Source organism: Eupeodes corollae, chromosome 3, assembly GCF_945859685.1.
Source record: "Eupeodes corollae chromosome 3, idEupCoro1.1, whole genome shotgun sequence".
NCBI classification, from domain to species: Eukaryota; Metazoa; Arthropoda; class Insecta; order Diptera; family Syrphidae; genus Eupeodes; species Eupeodes corollae.
This window is the reverse complement of record NC_079149.1, coordinates 59,461,323-59,487,102: the sequence shown is the minus strand read 5'-3', so window position 1 is coordinate 59,487,102 and position 25,780 is coordinate 59,461,323. Positions and strand designations below refer to the sequence as shown.

The 25,780-nt window shown below is 35.4% G+C and overlaps 2 protein-coding genes across 2 annotated transcripts; both read right to left on the bottom strand.

The window, feature by feature from the left end:
* Positions 1-1,629: 1,629 nt before the first annotated feature.
* Positions 1,630-10,818, bottom strand: LOC129950102 (succinate dehydrogenase [ubiquinone] iron-sulfur subunit, mitochondrial-like). The gene is made up of 4 exons (XM_056061917.1): positions 10,578-10,818; positions 2,642-2,940; positions 2,415-2,549; positions 1,630-2,240 (listed from the first exon to the last, which is right to left on the bottom strand). Exons 1-4 carry the CDS (start codon positions 10,635-10,637, stop codon positions 1,847-1,849), a joined length of 888 nt encoding a protein of 295 aa, XP_055917892.1. The 5' UTR covers positions 10,638-10,818; the 3' UTR covers positions 1,630-1,846.
* Positions 10,819-24,725: 13,907 nt separating this feature from the next.
* Positions 24,726-25,457, bottom strand: LOC129950103 (uncharacterized). The gene is made up of 3 exons (XM_056061919.1): positions 25,298-25,457; positions 24,922-25,238; positions 24,726-24,864 (listed from the first exon to the last, which is right to left on the bottom strand). Exons 1-3 carry the CDS (start codon positions 25,355-25,357, stop codon positions 24,726-24,728), a joined length of 516 nt encoding a protein of 171 aa, XP_055917894.1. The 5' UTR covers positions 25,358-25,457.
* Positions 25,458-25,780: the final 323 nt, after the last annotated feature.

The window sequence follows — 25,780 nt, the reverse complement described above, 5'->3', positions numbered from 1 at the left end:
AATTGAACAGATTAAGGTTATCTCTTATTTATTAAATTGTTACGCACCTATCAATTCATCATCGTCCGAAGAATCAGTCAAATTATCCATTAAATGTTTTATCTTACAACAATTTTGACTTCGAAGCTTACATGTTTTCCTGCTCTTTGTAAACAGCTTGTAGAATTCTGTAAAAATTTAAAATGGAACGAGATATGTTGGCTTTAACTTTCAAGTCAGAACTGATTTTTATTTATTTTTGAAACACTGTTTATACAATAAAGTTTGTTTATACTCGATAAACAAGTTTGATTATTTAAACAAAATTCAATATCAAATATGTTTGAATACTGAGTTTTTCTTAAACTAAGTTATAATACATAAATTATTATTTTAATTTTGATTGCCACAAGCTGAAAGTTGTTTTTATTTTACAGCTATCTCAATACAGCTATCCAACTCGTTCAACAAGGTATCTTAAAATCCACCTATGGAGATTGAACGCAGCCATTGAGTATTGTGCATTTCATAAATGTCAAAAGATGACAGCTGTCCAAATAGCGGTCTATTCAATATGAAACCCCGTATTGAACAACCCTGTATAGACATTTTGAGCACACTTTTAAGCACTTTAATGAACGATTTGCATCAAGTAACTTGACAAAAAGAATAAACTCCTTGGCATTGCTCTAGTTTTTCCTTTATTCCAGATAAATTGTTTAATTTAATTTTATTTATGGTGAATACCAATAAATTGTTGGTAATGATTTAGCCTGTTATTTTTCCCAAAAACCTGTAAAACTTGTTAAAAATGTTAAGTTAGTGCTTAGAAGTATTGGAAGTTGAATTTTCTGAGGAATGTATTCAATTGCTTGGGGAAACCCGAAGACAATTCTAATAAAACATTATTTTTATAAATAAATTTGTTGGTTGGAAATTAATTAAATGCAATGTAAAGAAAAAACGATAACCCTTAAAGTATTTGAAAAACATCGTTATTGCCTATGACAATAGGAATAGAGAAATATATCTACCTAAATATATTTCTTTATGAACACTCGATGAAGTAAAAACAAAAAAACGTTACAGAATCTCAATTGTCGTTATGGCACAATTTGTTACGTTTTTGAAAAACGAACGATAGTTTTTGTTCGAAATAAAATTTGAGCTCAAAGGTAAGCTGATGGACAGTCCTAGATGTTCGAGTAATAAGGAAAAATTGAGTTTACATGGTCCCTCAAATCCCTAAAACACATTGTTAATGACAACCTTTAAGTTAAGCACAAATGTAACTGATTAGCGATACAAACAATTTATATCCAATATAAAGTAATAAAATCATCAATTTAAAGTTTGCATTATTGAAGGGTAATTAATTTACTATGTATAGTGTGTAACGATATCCAATGATTGGGCTATGAACTATATTCAGGTCGCGTTCTTCGAAATAGGCTATTCCGGACACTGCCACTTTGGAAACTCTATTGGTTTCATTGAGCTAAGAACTCAAGATTCATGTGGTATCCAAATGAGCCAAAAACTGGCTTAAGTGTGACCTGCTTCCTCCCGGACAGCCACTTCAACCTAACAACCAAAGAATTTGTAAAAAGTCAGAATATCGACTTTTCAACACTAAAAATTATAAAAAAATTCTTTTGTTTACAACAAATTTATTGAATATCATTATTATTAACATCCGCCGCAGTTCGGCTAGTTTAGAAATCAAAATAAATTACAACTGCTATTAAAATTGAAGAGATTGTTGAGTTGGACAAACTAAGTACAGTCATAGACACTTATGCATCCAAAATGATGACAAAAATAGGAAAGGATGTTTCGTTTTTATTTTGGTTTTGTGTTATTCCCTCTACTTGTGCAAAGCAGCTGTTTCCATGGTGGGTTCTGCTTTCTTAGCCATGCCAGACAACAATTTCTTGATTTCGGCAATGGCACGTCCAGGGTTCAAGCCCTTAGGGCAGGTGCGTGTACAATTCATGATTGTGTGACACCTATACACACTGAAAGGATCTCTGAGTTGGTCCAGACGTTCCTTGGTGTTTTCATCACGAGAATCGATGATCCAGCGGTAGGCCTGCATAAGAACAGCAGGTCCGAGGTATTTCTCACCGTTCCACCAGTATGATGGGCAAGCGGTCGAACAGCACGCGCACAAGATGCATTCGTAGAGACCATCCAACTTTTCACGATCATCAAGGGATTGCAAGTATTGTGCCTTACCCTTTGATTCCTTGGCTTCGTTTCTGAAAGACAAAAATATATATATTAAATATTTTAGAAATAAAATTCAATTTGGTTGAAAGAATGGGAAGATGAAAGGAACACCAAAATGTAGAGAAATGGAAATGTGAACGAATTAGGAAAGGTGAGGAACTATGAATGATGCTGGCAGGACAGGGAAGGAGTTTAGAACTCACTTGCGTTGCAACCAAGGTTGAATAGAATTGTACTGCCTATAGAAGTTATTCAAATCTGGAACTAAATCCCTCAACACATACATATGAGGCAATGGATACACCTTCAATGGCTTTGAGAGGTTTGTGTCGATTTCACTAAAAGAACAAACATCAAATATAAATTATTTTATTGATAAAATACCGCTTCAAGTCAATTTAGATGTTGTCTTAATTGTAATCTATCTAACCTAATACAAGCCAATGTGTTAACTCCACCAATATTCATTGAACATGATCCACAAATACCCTCACGACATGACCTACGGAAAGTCAATGTTGGATCGACTTCGTTTTTGATTTTAATCAATGCATCCAACACCATTGGACCGCATTCTCTCAAATTGATTTTGAAGGTTTGCATATATGGTTTCTTGTCGGGTGCATCTGGGCAAAACCTGTAGATTTGGATAGTTTTAATTTGTGGTTCCTTTTTTATTTCGGGTTGAGGAGCAGATAGAGATGTTGTGGTGGTCGAAACTGCACGGACCTGTGGATGTATAAATGTAAAAATAATGTATAATAAGTTTTGGTTCTTTAGTTTTGTTAATGTAGAATACGTTGGTAGGTTATGTAAACAAAGGAGAAATGGAAAGGATCTACAATTAGATGTTGAATCCGAAGCACAGGACGCCGATCTACATGTTTCCATTTAAATTTATGATATTTTAAGACTGATAGCTGATTCCCGACAAACATCGTAACCGAATGTCCGTATCATAAAAATCTTAAAAAATGAAGCACTCAACAGTACCTTGCATAAGTATAACCGAACCTGAAAAAATGCGTTTTATAGAAAACTTAAAAATTGAAAAAAAAATCTACGCCGATGTACCCTACTAACTTCGACCAGAGGGAAAAAACTAGTCGAGAGAGCCAAATTTCCTCGTCTCCGTCCCTTTGAAACCTCTTACTCTCATTTTTTATAGCGTGTTGAATTCGTAATTCGTATCGGTGTATACGTGTTTTCACCTCGGAGAGCAGAGAGAATTGAGACATTTGATATTTTTTTCTCTCTCTGGTTATCAAAAAATTAGTTCTAGCAAAAAATTTTCGTTTGTCAATAAATTACGGTAAACGTTATAACGGTAGATTGTGGTGAATTTGTTTTTCTTCTCTCTTTCTTTGAGTTACCGATAGATGGCATTAACAACCAAAACCAGAAAAGATGTGTTCAGAAAGAGTGTAACAAGGTTATGTTTTTTTAGACTAGACTTTATTTGTTATGAACAAGTACATGTTTTTTATAAATGTATGTTATGTTTATTTCAATTGTAATACCTTAACTAATAACTTAACTGCTGTTTTATGTAAAATATACTGCATTCAATTATTTTACATTGAATTTATATAATAGGCAGCAATAATAAAGGTCTACAGTTTACCGGGAATATTTGTATAAAATATTCATATCTTCTGCAATTTCGGTATCGATCGATATTTTCTGGAACTTAGTGTTAACGTAACATTTATTTGTCATGAATTAGATTTCCAGCTTTCATATACACCAAAAATATTAATTATGAAATTCGACTGCGATAATAATTACTTGAACACAGCATTTTCTATGTTTATAGTTATTCAGGTTTAGCCCTTAACTTAGATTTGCATTTATTTATGAATAATATATAACTGAAAGATAAGATATAAATAAATAATAGAACTGGAAAACTTATAAAAATAATGCATTAGACTTAAATTTTGGTTGAAGAACAAATTTGTATATTCTTTTCACAAAACCATTGACCTAGCGAGAACACAAATACTTTTACTTTTGTACAAAAGTACTTTTCGGCTTATGCAGTTAAGCTTTTAAAAGCAATACACTAGCTTAGTGGAAAGCAGTAAGAAAAGCTTATCGCCAATTCACAAATCTTATGCAATGAAAATTAGCAACACAAGTAACAAGTGGTAAAAAGAACTGCCAAAACAGAAGCTTGAAAATGAGTGATTTTAAGGTGTACGTCTGATTCATGTGAATCTGGGCAAATTGGCGAAAGCGCAAGTCTATCAATAGTTTTAAGAGTTATTAAAATTCGAGCCATCTTAAACAAAATAAACTTAAGAAAAAACCGATTCTTGACGAACAACCTAAAGTTATGCTATTAGTTTTTCAAAACTCAAATAATCTTGAAAAAGAATGGTATCACATGGTTTTTTTTAGACGATAAAACTATTTAATTTCGGTGGCCCTGATGATTCAACCAATTATTTTCACTATAATAAATAAAAAGGTGTTAAAAGCTTCATCACAACTGTGAAGGTGTTGTTTTATTGAAAGCTACTTGTTAACTGTTACTTAACTACTTAAAACAGTTAAGGTCGAGGTGCTTACATCAAAAATTAGTGCAGCTAAATATAAGGAAGCCTTGGAAAGAAATGTTCCTAAATTTTTTGACCCATAAACTTGTCCTTCCAACATGATGACAATCTTATTTATTAAGTGCGCAATGCGCATAATAAAAAGCTTGGGCAGATGAGAACAATTTGCACTTCTTTCAATAACTGCAGTTTTCATCTGATCTAAATATTGTTAAATATAAACGGTGATTTTTTAAGAGCTGGAGAACTTTAAAAAAAAAAAACGCATAAAATTTGCAAAATCTCATCGATTCTTTATTTGAAACGTTAGATTGGTCCATGACATTTACTTTTTGAAGATAATTTCATTTAAATGTTGACCGCGGCTGCGTCTTAGGTGGTCCATTCGGAAAGTCCAATTTTGGGTAACTTTTTCGAGCATTTCGGCCGGAATAGCCCGAATTTCTTCGGAAATGTTGTCTTCCAAAGCTGGAATAGTTGCTGGCTTATTTGTGTAGACTTTAGACTTGACGTAGCCCCACAAAAAATAGTCTTAAGGCGTCAAATCGCATGATCTTGGTGGCCAACTTACCGGTCCATCCCTTGAGATGAATAGTTCTCCGAAGTTTTCCCTCAAAATGGCCATAGAATCGCGAGCTGTGTGGCATGTAGCGCCATCTTGTTGAAACCACATGTCAACCAAGTTCAGTTCTTCCATTTTTGGCAACAAAAAGTTTGTTAGCATTGAACGATAGCTATCGCCATTCACCGTAACGTTGCGTCCAACAGCATCTTTGAAAAAATACGGTCCAATGATTCCACCAGCGTACAAACCACACCAAACAGTGCATTTTTCGGGATGCATGGGCAGTTCTTGAACGGCTTCTGGTTGCTCTTCACTCCAAATGCGGCAATTTTGCTTATTTACGTAGCCATTCAACCAGAAATGAGCCTCATCGCTGAACAAAATTTGTCGATAAAAAAGCGGATTTTCTGCCAACTTTTCTAGGGCCCATTCACTGAAAATTCGACGCTGTGGAAGATCGTTCGGCTTCAGTTCTTGCACGAGCTTTATTTTATACAGTTTTACACCAAGATCTTTGCGTAAAATCTTCCATGTGGTCAAATAACACAAACCCAATTGCTGCGAACGGCGACGAATCGACATTTCACGGTCTTCAGCAACACTCTCAGAAACAGACGCAATATTCTCTTCTGTACGCACTGTACGCATTCGTGTGGTTGGTTTAATGTAAAATAAAGTAAACTGAGTGCGAAACTTGGTCACAATCGCATTAATTGTTTGCTCACTTGGTCGATTATGTAGACCATAAATCGGACGTAAAGCGCGAAACACATTTCGAACCGAACACTGATTTTGGTAATAAAATTCAATGATTTGCAAGCGTTGCTCGTTAGTAAGTCTATTCATGATGAAATGTCAAAGCATACTGAGCATGTTTCTCTTTGACACCATGTCTGAAATCCCGCGTGATCTGTCAAATACTAATGCATGAAAATCCTAACCTCAAAAAAATCACCCTTTACTTGGAGATGATTAGTACCCAGAGTAAATGATGGTGGTCCTCAGTTTTAAGACAACAAATCCTTCATTTCTGCATTCAAGTTAGAGATTAGAGAAATATCGTTGAAAAAGTTTGTCGGAATCGTACCGGAAGGGTAAAGGTGGAAGTACCAACTTTAAAATGTAACAGAAACTAGTTTTATTTAAAAAAGTATTTTCAAATTTTCTTGTGCGTATTCTGTTTAAGCCAAGTGTACATACATGCACAAAACTAACCTCTTGGGTAGAATATCAAACGAAAAATTACTATAGCTTGCAAAACCGGATTAAAGCACCTAAATCGTGTTTAGAGAAGTTCTTTACGTGATCTACGGTCTCGTATGCATATACGGTGACTGAAACATAATGTAAGGCTTGATATCTCACTGCTGAGTCAAAGAAATTGTGATCTATCCAAGCTGGACAAAATAATCAAGGAGTCGTATCCAAATGTAGCTACCAACAGCAAAGCCTGGGAGAACTTCATAGAGCCATGGTTTGATGTAGACTATAGAAAGGCACGGGAATTATCGTTAATCTGGCTTAGAGCATACAGATATTCAAATGATGGCTACTTCAAAAATCAATATTTGTTGGCTAATAGATCTAACAAGGCAGTATGTAAGCTAAAGATGGCAGCAAATCACTTTCAGAGTTTGTTGAATTTAATAGAAGGGAAACTTGTTTTTCAACACACTACTCCGGGTTTTAAAAATGAAACTCTTGATGCTGCAATAAGACACCAAGAAGTGATTTCAGCTGTAATGGAACTTAAAGATGGGAAAGCATGCGGACCGAATGGTATACCAGTAATCGACTGACAACTATATATAACAATGTCATGGAAACAGGAATAATACCACTAGAATTTAAGGAGTCGATCATTTTCCCGATTCATAAGAAACGAAGCTTGGCCGAGGTGTCTAATTAATAATTATAGAGGAATATCTTTCCAAATTCTTCATATAAAATATTCACGCTGGATTTGCAAAAACGTTTTAATAGATGGATAGAAGACAACAAACTCTTAAAAGAGTTTCAAGCAGGCTTTAGGACAGGTTATTAGACGGTTGACAACATTTTTACTCTTGAAAGTATTGCAGAAACATTCCTGAATGAGTACAAGAAGCTATATAAGTTTTTCGTTGACTTTAAATCTGCATTTGATATGATCGATAGAAATGCGCTTAGCAGTATAGTAACGGAGTGTCATGGAAGTTCGGGAAAGTTATATGGAATGGAGAGGAGTTGTCGAGAGGGTTTAAAAAACAATCGGGAGTCAAACAAGGCTGTACATTGAGTCCGGGTCTGTTCGCCTTGTTTTTTGAAGATCTCACAGACCTCTTACCAGGTGGCATAGACTTCGCTGGACAAATAATGAAAGCATTGCTGTTTGCGGACCACATTGTTCTATTGGTAGCATCAATATTGTCAGCTTTGGAGTTTAATGGTGAATCTTATTAAGGCCAACATTTTTATTTTTAAACGAGGAGGAGGCCGCAATTAAGCAAGAGAAAAATGGTTCTATAATGGAGACGACATTGCAGTTGTCACGGAATTCAAATACCTTGGAGTTCACTTAACGAAAAATTTGAGCATGTAAATTCATCTAAAAGAGAAACTAGTTAAGGCTAAAGGTGCAATTAGTGCAACTTGGAAAAGATATTTTTCTAACAAAAGTATAGCACATAGCAGCAAGTTCAATACATTTGAAGCGGTATCTGAGTCTGTCATGTTTTGCGCGGCATAAACTTGGGGAATGAAACAATACGAAGCAGTTGAGAAACTTCTCCAATTTTATATTTAGCGAATTTTTAGACTGCCATCAAATACACCCAACTATATTATTAGGCTGGAATCAGGATTATCACCTATGTTCATACGAACAATAATATATAATAATGCAATAATAGGCTTCCGAAGATAGTAGCGATAAATTTGGCCAGAGAATGTGGAATGGAGCTTAACCTTTTGTGTAATAACCAGGACGATTTAAAAGTCTCTTTATACCAGCTCATTTCCGCAGTGGACATAAAACAACGAAAGATACTTTAATGACGCCACAGAATCTATATACAGGCAGCTCTACTGTCAACTAAATCACAACTTGGAAGAGAGGAATTATTTTAGGGACGGTAATAGCATTGTCGAAATTTCAATAATGGTTAAATTAAGAATGCAGCTGAATTTTATACCTCATAGAGATGACTTACCAATTATATGCTCATTGTGCAATACAAAGGAAAGGGAGGATGTTTTACACTTTGTTGAAAGATGCCCAGTTCGTAAAGAAATAAGAAGGAATGCTTTTGGTAGCGAAATAATGACTCAAAATCAAGTTATACTCTTGCTTAACAATATGGAAGTTAAAAAATTATATCAATTCTGCAGGTTAGCTCTTCTCTATAGAAGTAGAATTGTAAAAGAAAGTTTTTAAATATATTATTGAGCTATGTTATCTTTTTTATGGTTTGTCAACTAGGCAGACGGCCGGAAGCGAAGCCATGCTTTTTGTTTTTTGTTTATAAACTTTATAAAAAAATTGTAATTAACGTTATCAAAATGAAATAATCTAATCTTAAAATCGGTGACTGTTGGAGAAGATGAAACGACGGACTTTACGGACTGTACAGCAACATAGGCTAAGCTAGAAGGATACAATTCTGAAATGGCTTGGTCACGTAGAGCGCGTGGAAAACAATCGAAACTGGAATGTCGGTGAACTTGTGGCGCAGAAAATAACCTCACCCAACATGAACTTGGCAACTGTAGACAAGTAGCTATGGAGCCCACTAGATGGAGAAGTTAGTTCGGCAGGGCCTTAATTTACACATGACTATATGTAGCTCCTTCTTAAGTAAGTAATTTCTTTGCTGGTTCTGCAGTAACCCAATTTATGTGATAATATAATATTGTTGATTTATTTAAATTGGAATCACTATCGTAATGTCTCTTTAGTCTTATCCTTTCCACTTTTTTTCTAATAAGTCATCAGCAATACTCGCGAAATGGTCTTCAGCGTACCCCTGGGTTCGTACTGTCAAGTATAGTGATTTGTTCTCACTACTCCAACACCCTATTTTACCTGTTATTGAATTATTCAGGAATTCTAAAACAATTTGCAGCGGAAGCTCTTTTCAAGACCTCTTTTCCTTTCATCATGCTTGCACTGTTTCGGGCTTAGGGGTCTAAATACCCTTTAGACCCGGGGCATGATGGTTATTACGTTGGACTGTCATGTCAGAGGTCTTGTGTTCGATCCCTGCCTATGCCATCTAAAGATTAGTACTTTATCAAATTAGCCGTTGGAATTCGGCTTAAAACTGTAGGTCCCCTCCATACCTGACAACAGTACCCGCACAGAGGAATTGTTAAGAGTTGTAAGTCACTAGGCCCTAATTCAGAACGGATTGTTGCGCCACCCAATTTTTAAACACCCTTTAAGTGCTCGCTCATTATAACGTATGCAAATTATTTTTGGGAAGGAAGAAAGTGCGATTCTTTATTTATTATTTCATCTGCTTACGAAGTTTCATTACAGTCATGCGTCCACTTTCTGATATACATTTTTTTTTAAATTTGTATATTTTTTGATTAACAAAACCTGCTACTAAATATGGTTTATAAACTGTTTAATAACTTTATGCAGTAGAGCAAAGTAGGGAAGAAGATTACAAACACTTTCTGTAGAGATGCATAGGTATACAATTTTATGGAAACACTTTAGAATCATAAGTCAATAGTCATAATCAAGGAATAAATCTCTTTGCTTCTTTTACTTCTTGCTAACAAAGTGCCACATCTAACTGCCATCGCCGCCTCCGTCACATCTTCCTAGCCCAATTATTCTATCCCATCACCTGGGCCAATGAAAATTAACTGCGTCTACGTATAAAGAAAAACCCTCACCAATTTGGTGGAGACAGGAATGAAAATTCTCTAACCAACCTGTGCAGGGCAGTGGAAAATTTCGATTTCATATTGTTGTGAAATGCAGTAATTCGAGTTTTACATAATAAAACAACCCGCCGCACCGTGTCGTGCCGCTTTCCATTGTCTTGCAATGAAAATGAATATATTTATGAAAATTACTCTCCTCATCAACGTTTGAAGTCTTGTGACAAAATGTTTAAACAATTTTTTTATATAAACACAAGCAGAACAAAAAAATGATTAGAATCAATAAAAGAAAAAAATTATGTAATCAGATTCTTTTTGCACAAATGAGCGATAAACACCTTTTCTTGAGGAATCTTTCTTACCTGTCGACCAAAAGCACCAAAACGGCTGAGTACCAATTTTGCTTCATTCACCAAAGCCATGATTTAATGTTGGTTTAGATTTTTGTTACTTGATTTAACTTTGATTAAATTGAAACGACACTGCGCTTGCAATTTATTAATTTTTTTTTAGTTATGAAAGACAAATTTGAACTTTTTCGTAAATTTATTGACTCGACTGCCTGCGCCAACAGCAGATTTCTTTTGCTTGCGTTGTTTGATTGCCAAAATAGTGTGTCAAACTCTGACAATGTGAAATGTCAGATATGTGTGGATAAAAATCGAGATGGTGTTCCCAGTTGTAACAAAAAGATGTGGATTCGAAATTATGGCATCTGCTCATTTTATAGCATTGAGTTCTGTCCGCATTTTGGTAATTTTTGTTTGCGGTTAATATTTTTTTTTATAAATAAAAAAAGAACATTCGTTTTAAATAATTTATGTTGACTAAAATATATTGGTGGGTAATGTTAGACTCTGTAGAACTTAGGGCTTGTAATTTGATTGTTATCAATAATTTTAATTGAATTTATATGAAATTAAATTGAAACGTGGTTCATCTTCACTTAAACCAATGAAATACTTTCGACTTAAAATTCTCAACCACGAGTTGAATACATTTGGGGTTTTTAGATTGGCATGCATTTTTAGATTTTGGCGCTTTGTGGCGGCCATGGTGGATTTACATTCGAAGTCTGTAGACAAAGAGGATGCAATATAATGAAATCAAACTGGTTGGACAGAAAGAGAAGATCAAAATTGATGACGTATTCAAAATTGGAGATTATAGAAAATCAGATAACGATTATAGTAAAGATGTTTAATTCGTTTCTCACTTAATCTAGAATTTAAAGCACGTTTTAACTGCCATTTAAGGAAGGATGAACACTGTGTATCTAATTATAGCCAACTTTTTATTGTATGGAAATATTTTTTGATTTTCTTACAGTTTCTTTGATTTCAATTTTGGTATGGCTTGCGGCAACACTATACTGTCATAAAGTTATAGTATTTTTGTACATAAAATGTATAGTATTATCCACAAGGTGCTGCCCCCATAAAAACCCACGATGATAGTATTATAGATTATATTATCATAATATAGTATTTTATAGGAAGTAAAAGGAGTTATTACTGGAGTTATTTCCAACTCTTAGGTTTTGACATTTATGTATATCTGCCTTCACACTGCGTTATTCATGCACAGTTGCTAAAAAAAGCGGAAACCTAATGTTTTCGTCGCTTTTTTCAAAGGTTTGTGACCTTGCACTTCAAATGCATGAAACAAATGATGATTCCATTAAAAACTTAAATAATAAATTTTTTTTATTCCAAATACCTCGATTTTGATCTCAAAAAGAAATCGGACGTTTGGCAGTACTGCACTTTCTTTTTATTTTAACGGAACTAAATGAACATTTTAGTATGTCGTTACTTTTTGGTTATGTCAGGCGAAACCAAAATATATTCAATTTTAAAACGGAAGTCAAGATGGAAAGACAACGTGGTTACACATCAATAGAAGAGCAAAGACTTGTGATTAAATATTTTGAAGAAGGAAAATCGTATCGTAGTGTAGCAGAAATTGTAAAAAGAAGTTCCTCTACTGCAGGGGACATTTTACAAAGGAATAAAGAAACGAATTCTGTTGGAAATTCTTTTAAATCTAGAAGACCAAAAAAATTAAGTGTTGCCGATGAGCGTTGGATTCTTAAGCAAGTGCAGAAGTTTTCTCTAATAAGTGCACCAAAGTTAAGGTGGAGGTAAAACAATATTTAAATAAGAATTTCTATCTAGAAACCTTAAGAATAGTTTTGCGAAAAAGCAATTTCCATGGAAGAGTTGCCCGGAGGAATCCGTTTATTAGCCAGCAAAACAGAATAAAGAGAAGTTTGCTTTACACCATCATCAAAGATTTTTCTTTCTGGAAATGTGTTTTGTCCTCATACGAGAGTAAATTTATATAATTAATGCCAAAAAGGTTGAATACGTTAAAAAGAGCAAAGGTCGCTTACAAAATATTAGTTTATTGTTATGTTCTTAATTTTTTTGTTATTTTTGCGAAACTCATACATGAGTTGTCCTATTTCTTTTTTGCGGCCTTAAGTGGAAAATTAAGGCTGTCCGCTTTCTTTTTTGAGTAAGTGTAATTCCACTTTAAAAATATTCACGAAATTATGTAAAATTCTAAATAAGTTAACGGTTTTAAGTGGAAAATTAAGGCTGTCCGCTTTCTTTTTTGAGTAAGTGTAATTCCACTTTAAAAATATTCACGAAATTATGTAAAACACTAAATAAGTTAACCATTTGGTTAATTTTTTTGTTTCGTAAATGGACTATACAATTTTACACAATTTGGTTGAAATTCTCCAAGGCTAAGGTGATGAATACAAATGTCACCGAACTTTTAGTCGATGCACGATGATTTAACTCAATTCAATTCCGATTGGAAAAAAATTCAGATTGGAACTGCAATCGTTCATTGTTGCAATGGTGAAAGTTTAGAGTGTTTCTTATAAAATAATGAAATAAAAGTATCAAACAGAATATATTTACAAAATTAGCGATTCTAGAGCCATTTCGTCGCATTCAGAAAGGTGTATGAATTATCTTGGGTCAACATTTTCAAATGTATCAAGTATTTGTGATTCTTTTGCACACTATTTTGAATCTAGTTACGCTAATTCGAATGTAAGTTCAGCATGGACAACCAAATATTTGTCTTTTAAATGTAAGACAGATATTGGTTGTTTAGATATAAATATTTCCGAAATTGAAGATGGTCTCTTGAGTTTAAATGATGACAATAAACCAGGTCCAGACGAAATTCTACCTATTGTTCTTAAAAAATGTTCTGCTTCTCTAGCTGAACCGGTTTTCCTAATTTTTAATAGCTCTTTGAAGAACGTCGAATTTCTTCCATCATGGAAGAAATCATTTTTAAACACTATTCACATCAAATTGATGTAATTTATAGGTACTGATTTTTCAAAGGCATTTGATAGAGTAAGTCACTCAATTTAATTAAGAAATTAAAAAACTTTGGATTTCATTCAACTTTTTGAAATGGTTGGAATCTGATCTTAAGAGTCGAATTCAATTTGTTTTTATTGACGAAGTTCTCTCTAAACCAATTTTGGTTTCATCTGGTGTGCCCCAAGGTAGCCATCTTGGACCCCTTCTTTTTCTAATTTTTATAAATAACTTACCTAGTATTTTCCTCAATTCTTTTTGCCGATGATTAAGGGTTTTTCGTTGCATAAAATCTATTTATGACTATCATCTCTTACAAGACGATATTTCGAAACTATCCCAATGGCGCACGAAAAACCAATTATATTTAAATGTCGCTAAATGTCAATGTTTTTCTTTTTGCGCAACTTTTCTGAAATCATCTTTAGATACAAAATTGGGAATGAAGTTCAAGAAGAAAGATCTTGGTGTAGTTTTTGACCCTAAACTTAACTTTGTTAAGCACATTGAATTTAGTGTAACCAAAGCAAATTCCATGCTCGGTTTTATCAAACGCAATAGCATTGACTCTAAAGACCATTTTACTCTCAAATCACTTTTTACCTTATATAAATATGTCAGAGACAAAGAAATGATTTAAATTTTCTGAGAGAAGAGTCTACTCTAAAGGCCCAACTATAATTGATTTAAACCAGCTTAAGCCAGCTTAAGGGAACGAACCAATACACAGCCTTATATGTCACTAACCATAATAACTGCTAACTGCTCATTTTCGTCAAATTTGGCTAACTTTCGCGCAGTTACGCAAGAGCCATTTAAATGGCTCGGGCTTAAGCAAATATCGAATTTGCTTAAGCTCGATAACTTCTGATAACTTTTCGTTCGGTTTTGACAGTTGCTTACTTTCGGTTAAGTCTATTATAGTAGGGCCTTAAGAGCGATAAGTACCGTTTTATTCGGAAACATTATATTTAGTCATTGTTCGTTCAATAATTGTGGTGGTAGGATGCTATTTATTTTTAATTTTTGTGAAAAGTTATTCAAGTTTTTGGTATTATTTTAAGATGGACTACAGTCAACAAGGTTAATTTTTAATTTTTTTATTATGATTTACCATGTTCTACCTATAGAAACCATGGCAATTTCTTCGCTAGTAACAAAAAAATGACATAACAGTTATTCTGTAGACTGTAACTTTTTCTGTACAAATCTGTACAAAAAGATCCAACAACATTTTTCTTCTACCATTAATGGAGAAAGCATGTTTGGAAGTTATTACACATAATGTATTGCAGGTGGGTGTTTTTTTGTGACGAGGAAGGCGCTACTGGATAAATTAAGATGTAAAAACTACCTCTGGCGAACATCTCAACGTCGTAAAAATTTTTGGTTGATAAAGTTTTCCTTAAGTTCGCAATTCAAAACCAATCATTAGCCCAAAAAACTGAGATCGATACAAAGATTTCAACATTTCTCGTAGCAGCTTTCAGATATTGGAAACATTGCAATCGATCGTATTCTCGTCTCAAAGATGAATTCAAGGAATGGTTTGAAGGGAAAACTGTTTGTAGTATGAATGCAATTTTTAGATTGCGGATCAAAAGCTAAAAGAATAAAAAATAATTTCGGTAATGGAAAACAGGTCACCTGAAGAACTATGTTTTGCTGCACAGATAAAACTAAGGCAGGTAGGTAAAAGGGATGCTGCTCAATTGATTGGAAAAATACTTGAATCTGCAGAACAAGCTAAGGCGGTACAAAAAATTTATAAAGGAAACTCGTTTAATCAGAAAACCACTTCTTATACTCCCAATAAAGCACAAATGCTTCTTGTATATTTGAAACTATCAAAAATTCAGTATTGTCAAATGCGTATAGGTGCTTTTGAAATAGGAAATGATATTTACCCTTCCAATACAAAAATTATGAAGGCTACGGAACGTTATTATCCACAACCAACGGATATGACCTTAACGGAGGTACATTTACAAGCCATAGTTGATTATTGACTCTTAAACGACTTGTAAAATCTTTCAATAGTAATATGACTCAATTAGTCAATCAAAATGAGTTTTCTTGTCTTGTCATGTTATTTACATGGGGAAGTGACGGTTGCGGTAGTCTCAATCGCTTCAAACAGGTCGGTGGAGTGGTTGAGGACTCTACTATTTTGGGGTCTTCTTTTGTTCCACTGCAGTTAAAGGCTATGGCCACAGATAACAAAGAGTTCATACTGTGGCAAAATCCTCGAACTTCTTCAACACGGCTATGTCGACCGATCCGTTTCCGGTTAGTTAAAGAAACTGCAGAGGAACTCGTTTCTGAAACAAAACATATTCATAAATTAGTGGACGTTGATGTTGATCTTTGGGGTTGTTCTGTAAGCATCAAATCAAAATTCCTTCACACTATGGTAGATGGGAAGGTTTGTAAGGCATTAGCAGGTAACCGGAACACCCAAAAATGTTATATCTGTGGAACAAGAAGCCTGTAAATGAACGAAGTTGATACTGTATTGTGTCGAGAATACAATACGGACGGTGACGGTTCACAAGCTGTGAACATTTTCGACGCCTTGTAAACCAAATAGCTTGCGTTTTCAAAGGATTTACTTTAATCTTCCATTTAAAAAAGTATTTTTCTATTGAAGAAGACTCACTTGCAACGTATTGTAAACTTCCTGAAAGTAAGTGCCCGATGTGAAAATAGCCGTGTTATCAGCAAACATTGCAATACCAACATTATTTCCAAGATTTGGTAAATCGGAGACAAACATATTAAAGAGGATGGGACCAAGTACTGTGCCTTGAGGAATTTCATATGGAATATTATGTACTGAAGATAAATTGTCTTGTACTTTTAATAAAAATAAATTTAACAAGTTTGTGAATCAATGCGTCGTGCCAAAAGTACTAAGGCAGTCGACTCTTTTTTTTTACATAATTTTTGATTCTCAAAATTTAGTGATCGGTGCTATGGAAGGGTCTGAAACCGAATTGATAATCAGGCAGAATATGATTCGCAGGGATTATCAAGATTTTCCTTGATTATTTTTTCAAGTAACTTGCTTATAGAGCTCAATAAGCTTATAGGTCTATAGCTGGCAGCATCATCTCTTAGTTTACCAGGCTTTGCAATTGGTATCACCATGGCAGTTTTGCAGCAATCTGAAAAGTAACTTAATTTAAGACAAGCATTGAAAATTAAAGTTAGGTATCGTAAACCTGAGAGGGGGACAGATTTCAAAAGTGGCTTATACCGTCCATGCCAGGGCACTTTTTATTTTTTAAGCTTTGAATCGTACCTTACTAGAATTAACAGAATTTAAACCAGTTTGTTCGACATTTGATTGCGAGACAAAAATAATTGTATTTGATACATCAGTAGAAGTACTGTCGTCACTAAAACGAGCAGTTATTTCATGATTCCTTAAAAAATTTGAAGCAAATAGGTTTGCTTTATCTTTTGCCGTTATTAGCAATTCGTCATTCGATTTGAGAGGTGGAATACTTGAACCTCTTTTCTTTATAACCTTGGCAACTTTCCAAAAAGGTTTACTTAATTTATTATTATGTTATTATTAATTTCATTTGTTATTGCTGAGTTTAAAATGTGTGTACTTTTGAGAAAGCTATCATAACGATAGCGAAGCCATTTCCATTTTTCTGAGTTTCTAAGTCTTATTAAAAGTAAAATATTGCTAGGCAGTCGAGCCGAATGATCTTCTTTTACAAGGCACTTAGGTATTGCAAAGTCAGCAGCCCTATTTAACAGGGAAACAAAATTACTGCACATTGAATCAATTTGAGTTGTGCTGTTTACCGCGGTAGTAAAAATATTATTGCAGCTTCTGTTAATAAAGGACGAAAATAAGTCCCAATTTGCTGGAGAAAATTTATAGCATAATCTGATTTGATTTAAATTTAAATAAATTTGTATCTATATTTTTTTAATTATTTATTTTAACACTCCATCGGAAATATGGATTGCTACAATAAAAACTTCAAAGAGGGTGCTAAAAATAATCCTCTGTTTGCCTGTTTCGAACCCTGTGGTAATCTTTACCATGCAAAATGCCTTGGTTCAACTAACGCTTTCATTAAAAAAATAGCCAATTCGAAATTTGCTTACTGGTACTGTCACGACTGCCGTAAGCTCTCTGTATCTCAACTAGCTTTTAAAATGTCTTCTTTTAAGGCTGACATTTTAAAACTTTCTAAAGATTTTGAAGAGCTACTGAAGTCTTTCAACATTACAGTTTGCAAATTAAATGCATACTCTGTAACCAACATTATGGTCGATAGTTCTACTTCGACTAATGATTTAGCACAGCCTATTCCCACTACTTTCTCTTCTACATGTGAAGATATTCTCGCGCAATTAGGTTCTGGTGTTAATTTGCAACCCAAATATAAAGCCCGCAGAGACTTTAGTCAAGGAATTTACTCAAAGTCAAAAACAGGGTTTTTCTTTGAAAAACAAATCAAAAAACTTAACAGGCTTGCGCTCTTCTACCAAAACGTAAGGGGACTTCGTAGCAAGACTACTGACATTTTTCTTAACTCCCAATCATTTCCACACGACGTATTCGTTTTGACAGAAACGTGGCTTAATTTAAGCTTTTCCGACACAGAACTTTTTAGTCAAGAGTTCGAAGTTTACAGAAAAGATCGTCATGTTGGTAATGCAAAGGATTTAGGTGGAGGTGTTCTCATAGCGGTAAAAAATACATATTTCTCTTCTTCTGTATCTTTTCCATTTGTATTATCAATTGAACTGGTATGTGTAAAGTTAATGGTACAGACTAAGACTTTTTTCATTTTAAACGTTCCTCCAAAAAGTTTGGAGTCTGTTTATAACGATCTCTCCTTGGCATTAGACTATCTTATAAATTTGTCCAGCTCTGACACCAATATCTTACTTTTAGGAGATTTTATTTTACCACACATTGACTGGATTCTATCCGAAGACGAATGCTGCCTTGAAGCCTCTCCTTCTTCTTCACAAATGGCACTATCTCTTCTCGATAAAGTCCTTCTTACTGACTTACAACAAACAAGCTGTATTAAAAACTCAAAAAATCGAATTCTCGATTTAGTCTTTTCTTCTGACGCTATGTACTCTTGTTCTAGAATCTAGATCAGGAATTACTAATATTGACAAATATCACCACCCTTTGGACATTTTTTCTTAATTATTATTTTGAAAAAAATGTACCGATATAGAAATCAAGAAATACAAACTTTAGCCATCCTTGGTACACGAAAAAATTGCGTTTACTGCGTAGCAAAAGAAATAAGGCTTGGAAAACGAATCTCAAAACCCTGTCGCCAGTCAACTTCTCTTTTTATCTTGAACTCTTTAGTCAATTTAAGTGTCTTTCTAATTTTGTATATGCTTGTTATGTTACTGATTTGGCACCTATTTGAAAGCAAATCCTAAAAATTTTTGGAATTTTGTAAACTCAGATAAAAAATCAGATGGCTTTCCAGTTAACTTCACTTACAAGAACCTTTCGTTAGATAAAACTTTTGATATCTGTAACGCTTTCGCAACGAATTTCCGTGAGTCATTTGTTAATATCCCTCAAGAAGTTGATGAAGTATATTTTCATAATCTTCACTCCTTTTCGCAAACTAGCTGTAGTCACATACCTGTGCTAGAGAGTACGGTCCTTGATCTTTTATCTGCGTTGAATGATGACTGCTCAGCCGGTCCTGATGGTATTCCCCCGATAGTACTAAAAAAGTGCAGTGATGCTTTAGTTGAACCCCTTACGTTTTTATTCAAACTTTCTCTAAAAACAGGCAAATTTCCCAGTATATGGAAAAAGTCATTTCTAACACCAATTTTCAAAGAAAGGTAACAAGTTGGATATAAGCAACTACAGGCCCATTGCAAAGCTTTCTTGCATTCCTAAAGTGTTTGAACAATCTTTTTGTGAAAGCGGAGCATATTTTAGTATAATTATCATTTGCGAACAGCAACGTGGTATTTTGAAAAAAAGATCAACCGTTACTAATCTCCTCACATTCTCAAACATATGTTCAAACGCTTTAGAACAAAGTTAAGAAATTGACTGTGTATATGTATACACTGACTTTTCTAAAGCTTTTGACCAACTTAGCCATGGAATTATTTTATTTAAACTTAAATCTCTTTGTTTTCCACCATTTTTCTTAGCTTGGATTAAGTCATACCTTCAAAACAGATCCTACAAGGTAAAATTTAGAAATTGTCATTCTGAACCTTTTGTTGCTCAATATGATGTTCCCCAGGGAAGCCATCTTGGCCCTTTTCTGTTCATCTTGTCTATTAACGATGTATCGTCATGTCTACGCTCAAGTGAATTTCTCATTTTTGCTGACGATATGAAGATTTTCAAAACAATAAAGTCCAACCATGATCGTATTATTTTACAAGCCGACATTGATAGTTTGACATTTTGGTGTGGGAAAAATAGCCTTTCACTCAACCCTTTAAAATACCAGACGATAGTTTTAGGTAAAGAACTAATCAGTAACGTATTTGACTTCTATATATTACAGCAAAAACTCTGTCGTGTCTCCACATTTAAAGATTTAGGTGTACATTTCTATTCCAACTTAGAGTTTACACATCACATTAATTTTATTGTTAATAAGGCAAGTTCTATGCTTGGTTTTAAAAAACGCTGGGCAAAGGAGTTCAATGATCCTTGTGTTACTCGTTCTTTGTACAATTAACATGTTCGTCCTCATCTTGAATATGCATCGCAAGTGTGGACTCCCTATTACGAAATTCATAGAAAACGTATTGAATCAATTCAACATAATTTCATTCGCTTTGCCCTAAAAGGTCTTCCTTGGAAAGATCCCTATTATCTGCATTTTCCTTAAAAAGTAAGACATGCAGCAGGCAGATTTCGAAATCTAATTCTAGTTTAATCCCGCGATTTTAATTGTAAACTGTATGGACAACTCTGTAAATTGTGTTCCAATGGTAGACATGTGCACTCAAGAGGACACAAGCGTCCACATGTTTTTTCTCAAAACCCACCTCTGTCTATCCACTCCTACTCTCACCTCCCCGCGGTGAACATCGGGTGCCTAGTACCTCAACTGGAGATTGGGTTCTAACCCCAGTGGAAAGTTTTTGGGGCATCAAACGAAAGAGGGGGGAGAGGTGTTTCCAATAAGGCACCTCTCCTTATCCAGACGGCAGCGGACGAATTCTCGAGATGAAATCAACGGTGGCGTCTACAGTTCCAGTAAGGTTGAACTACTTAGTGAACACCTTATAGGGCTTCTTCGACATATTCGGTGCCCAGGCCTGTAAGGATCTGGCCCTCCAGGTTGGGGGTTGTGCCGTCGAGGTGACTTCCTGGCCACGTAAAAAATACCTTAGTTGCGAAGCGCCCAACAAGCCTCGGATACGGACGGATTCACTGTTGACAACCCACGCAAATGAAATAAGGACAACGAACTTCGAATCTGTACGTGGAATGTTAGGTCCCTTAACAGACCACGTGCAGCCGAACAATTAGCGGAAGCCCTAAACTGCGGGAAGGAAGATATTACCGTCATCCAAGAAGTGCGACGGGATGGACCGGGCAAACGCAAACTAAAAGACTGCGATGTATACTACGGCGACTGCTACCGAGAACAAGGACAGCGTCTATTTGGGTGTGGATTTGTTGTTGGAACTAGACTCAGGCAAAAAGTCTTGAGTTTCAACAGTGTGAGCGAGTGCATCACGACAATTCGCATCAAGGCTAAATTCGCCAACATAAGCCTAATATGCGCACATGCCCCAACAGAGGAGAAAGATGAAGACACCAAAGACGTTTTCTTCGAGCTCTTCGGCAAGAAATATTAGCAATGACATCTTTGGTGGCATAATCGGGAGATTCAACCTGCACAACACCACCGCCGACAACGGATTCAGACTGATAGATTTCGATGCGGGGCGGGTCATTCTGTTAGCTGGTACGCAGTTCACACATCTCAATATCCACAAGGGGACATGGAAATCTCCTGATCAATCAACTGTCAACCACATTGGCCACATTGCTATCGATGCACGACACTTCTCCAGTATACATCCTTTATACGAACATTCCGAGGAACCAAAATTGACTCGGAACACTACCTCGTTGTAGCCAAGGTACGGCTACGGATATCCCGATCCAAGCCAAAACAAGGAAGTACTGTGAGAAGATTTAACGTTAGACGGCTACAATCGCAAGAGACTGCCATGTCCTTTTCCGATCAACTGTCTAGTAACTTCTTAAGGAGTCCTTAGTTGGCTGCATTAAGCATTGAAAACCAGAGGCAACATTGCTTTGCCGCCTCTGAAGTGCTAGGTTTCACACGGCTAACACAGCGAAACCCCTGGTTTCACAACGAATGCCGGCAAGTGCACGCAGCGAAACAACAGGCATACAGAACATGCACCAACTCATCTGCTAAATATGGTCGGAAGAAAGCATGTCCGAAGAGTGGAATCTCAGCATAGTGTGCCCAAAACATTAGAAAGGAGACCCTATAAACTGCGCCAACTACAGAGGCATCAGTCTCCTCAACATTGCATACAAGATCCTCTCTGCCGTATTCTGTGAACGTCTGAAGCCGTTCGGTAACAGCCTGATAGGTCCTTATCAGTGTGGCTTCAGACCAGGAAAGTCCACTATCGACAAATATTCACATTACGGCGGATCTGGAAAAAAACACAGGATCTTCAAATCGATACCCATCACCTCTTTATCGATTTTTAAACCGCGTATGACAGTATCCAGCTCTACAGAGCAATGTCTAGTTTTGGCATCCCTGTCAAACTTATCCGTTTGTACAGAATGACGATGGAGAATGCACGCTGCTCTATCAAGATCGGAAAAGATCTCACCGATACATTTGATGTCAAAAAAGGTTTTAGACAAGGCGGTGCACTATCATGATGAGATTTCTTCAACATAGTTCTGGAAAGAACTATGGTCCATCCAATTACTCGGATACGCAGATGATATTGACATAATTGGAAGATCAAAGTGTGAAGTCAGTGGAGCGTTTTTGAGCATTGCGACGGAAGCGAAAAAGATGGGTTTAGCAGTCAATGAGGGCAAGACCACGTATATGCTGTAATCAAAAAAGGACACTTAACAACGACATCTTGGACAAAACGTCACCATGGAAAGCTATAAATTTGAGGCTTCTTTGGACTGAGAAGGCAATTAAGAAGTAAAGTCCTCTCTCGAGCACCTAAAATCACCATCTATAAGACACTCATCATCCCGGTTCTCATATATGGCGCTGAGGCCTGATGTACGCATAGATGGAGAATGGAGGAGAAGATATAAAGACGAACTGTACGGGCTGTACAGCGACACTGAACTAGTTAGCAGAATTAAAAGTCCAACGGCTTAGAGGGCTAGGTCATGTAGAGTGGATGGACATCAACGTTCCAGCCCGGAAGGTCTTCGAATCTAATCCCGAGGGACGGTGCAGTAGAGGAAGATCGCGACTCAGGTGGCGCACCCAGGTGGGAGAGGACCTCAACCAACTTGGCGTGCGAAACTGGAGACAGCTATAGCTAGGGACCGAGCTGGCTGGAGACGCATGTTGGTTGAGGCCCAGGTCCACCCAGGACTGTAGCGCCACCTTAAGTAAGTAACTAAGTATATTTAACATAAGTTTATTTAATAAATTGTACACTCATGTAAATATTTATCTAGTAGTCTAATTGTAGATTTTTAAATCTCATATTGATGAATAAATACGGTCTTTGATTTTTATCTCGGAAAGTTGATCAAGATCTTTAAGGAATGCCCTTCAGAAGCTTAGCTTCTGTACATATTGCAGTGACCCTGGTTATGTCATGCATGGGTCTTCATAAAAGTTCAATAGAACGGTTTTTGTTAAAGGATATGGTTTATAGCCGTAATAGCCGTCCGGCTGTCAGTGAAGATGGCCATGTTTTTTTTTTGATGTAAGTATTTTGCATGCTTCTGTGATTGCTAGTAATTCCGCTTGAAATACACTGTCGTAATCAGATATTTAAGGACTCAGAGAAGATTTCCGACTCGATAGCGTTGATGATTCTTTAAGCCTCAACGCGTTGCACGATACTAAATATTTATAAATATTTATTGTGTTGGTGTACTGGTAGGAAGGGAAGAAAAACATTTAAGGTACCTAGGTATGCAGGATCAAAGGGTCCATATGTTGCAGAAACTAGCTTTATCGTGTTAATCCACCACACAATCGATCTATAACATAAAAACGGACATACAACAATTGTGTACGTCCACGAAATCATCTTCGTTTGAACGCCCCATTTCTTACAAAATGGTTTTCTACAGGCGTAAAAGGGAATGGCCTGGAGGATGAAGACATAAAGGTCAACAAATTTGACCTTTCAATCCTGGGTAGGGTGAAGCCAGATATTTTAGTTTTGGTCGTAAAGATCATCAGTTCCGTTTTGCTCTGATGGTCACCTCGTTCACTGCTCGTAGCTCAGCTGCTAACTTTCTTTAGAGGCATCTCCGTGATTCCGCTAATCACAGTGACAAACTTTTCCGACACTAATAAAACCAAATTATCAGCATAAGCTACCGCCTCCTCTTCATAACTTTTGCCCTTTTTGGGGATTTGATTATGGAAAAGAAAATAAAGTAAAAAGTTACATTTTTTAGTTACCGACAGAATATCAAAATGTTTTTCATGAATAAAGATTATAGGAAGGACCAGTATTTATAGTAGACATGAAGACAAACAATCTTATGTTGACATTTTCGATTTTGTTAGTTATAACGCTCATACTTTCTTCAAAATTTAAGATTATTTGCTGAATTCCTATGTAAAAGAAATTAAAAAGCTTTGGGGTAATCAATCTTTTGATTATATTCTGTAATTTTTCTGTCCAGTGTCTCTAGCCAAGAAATAAGAACTCTATTTAATCGTGCTTCCAGTTCTGTCATCATTTGTGTAAAGGACATAACATACAAATTTATTGACTTATTATAGCAAATGTTAAACTCAGGTTTTGGGCGTAGCGGAAAAAATTTGATACAAATTTTTAAATTTAGCTGCAGATCTCTTTTTTTTTATTACAAAACCATCGAAAACGATCGTTTAACGGTTTTCCGAGAAAAATTCATTGAACAAAGTAAATTAAAAGTACTTACTTGCGAACTAACCATGGACGAATCTTGTGATATTGATCGTAGAAGTGTGACATATTAGGAACTAAATCCTTCAGGACATACATATGAGGCAAGGGATAGATTTTTATAGTCTTCGATAGATTATCATCGATTCTGCTAGAATATTATTTTAAATTTATTCATTTTCTTTTTTAAGAAAAAAGTAAATCCTACCAAATGCAAGCTAGCGTATTGACTCCATTGATATTCATGCCACATGAACCACAAATACCTTCACGGCAAGATCGTCGAAATACCAGAGTTTCATCTAATTTATCTTTAATCACAATCAGTGCTGTCAGGACCATTGGAGATTGCCGAATTAACCAATTCATGTCAAACTTGTATGTTTGCACGGAAGGCTTAACTTCGGGTTTGTCAGGATTCCATCGATAGATTTGAAATGTTTTAATTTTAGGCGGTAGCTCAACTGATGACGACTGTGGCTTCACCACTGTTAAGGAATTATTGTTTGGGCGAGTATCTTTAGTCTGCGGAATTATCTTTCTAAGAATGGACTTCATTTAATAGAATAGTTGTGATTTAGTACCTTTTGGCTGGATCTTATAGAACTAAAGGAAAAACGTCGGACAATTTTAATCAGATTCATATTTTTGTTTTTGAAAACGTTGAAATAGTTTTTCTTTTGTGTAATTGCCTCAGTCAGAAACTATTTGTTTTTCAGAAAATAAAGAGTTGATGATTAAAAACAAGTTGACTTTTTAAAAGTAAAATGTTGTTTCATAAATGGCTGTAGTTAATATTGCAGTTATAATGTTTTATATTATGAAGATTAATAAACATTATGAGTGATGATTAATTGAGTAAAATAAAGTAAACTTTAAGATTTAATTTAAATGACTTGACGCACTTCTATTCTTAGATACCGCCAGTTGAGGAAGAGAACAATAACAAAGCCAGCTGTCAGAGTATTTTTCGTCAAATAAATTGTATCCAAATGTTAAGTACAAATAAGTATCCAAATATTCAAATATATTCATTATTCGTAGACTTACTTTCTTAAGGTGGCGCT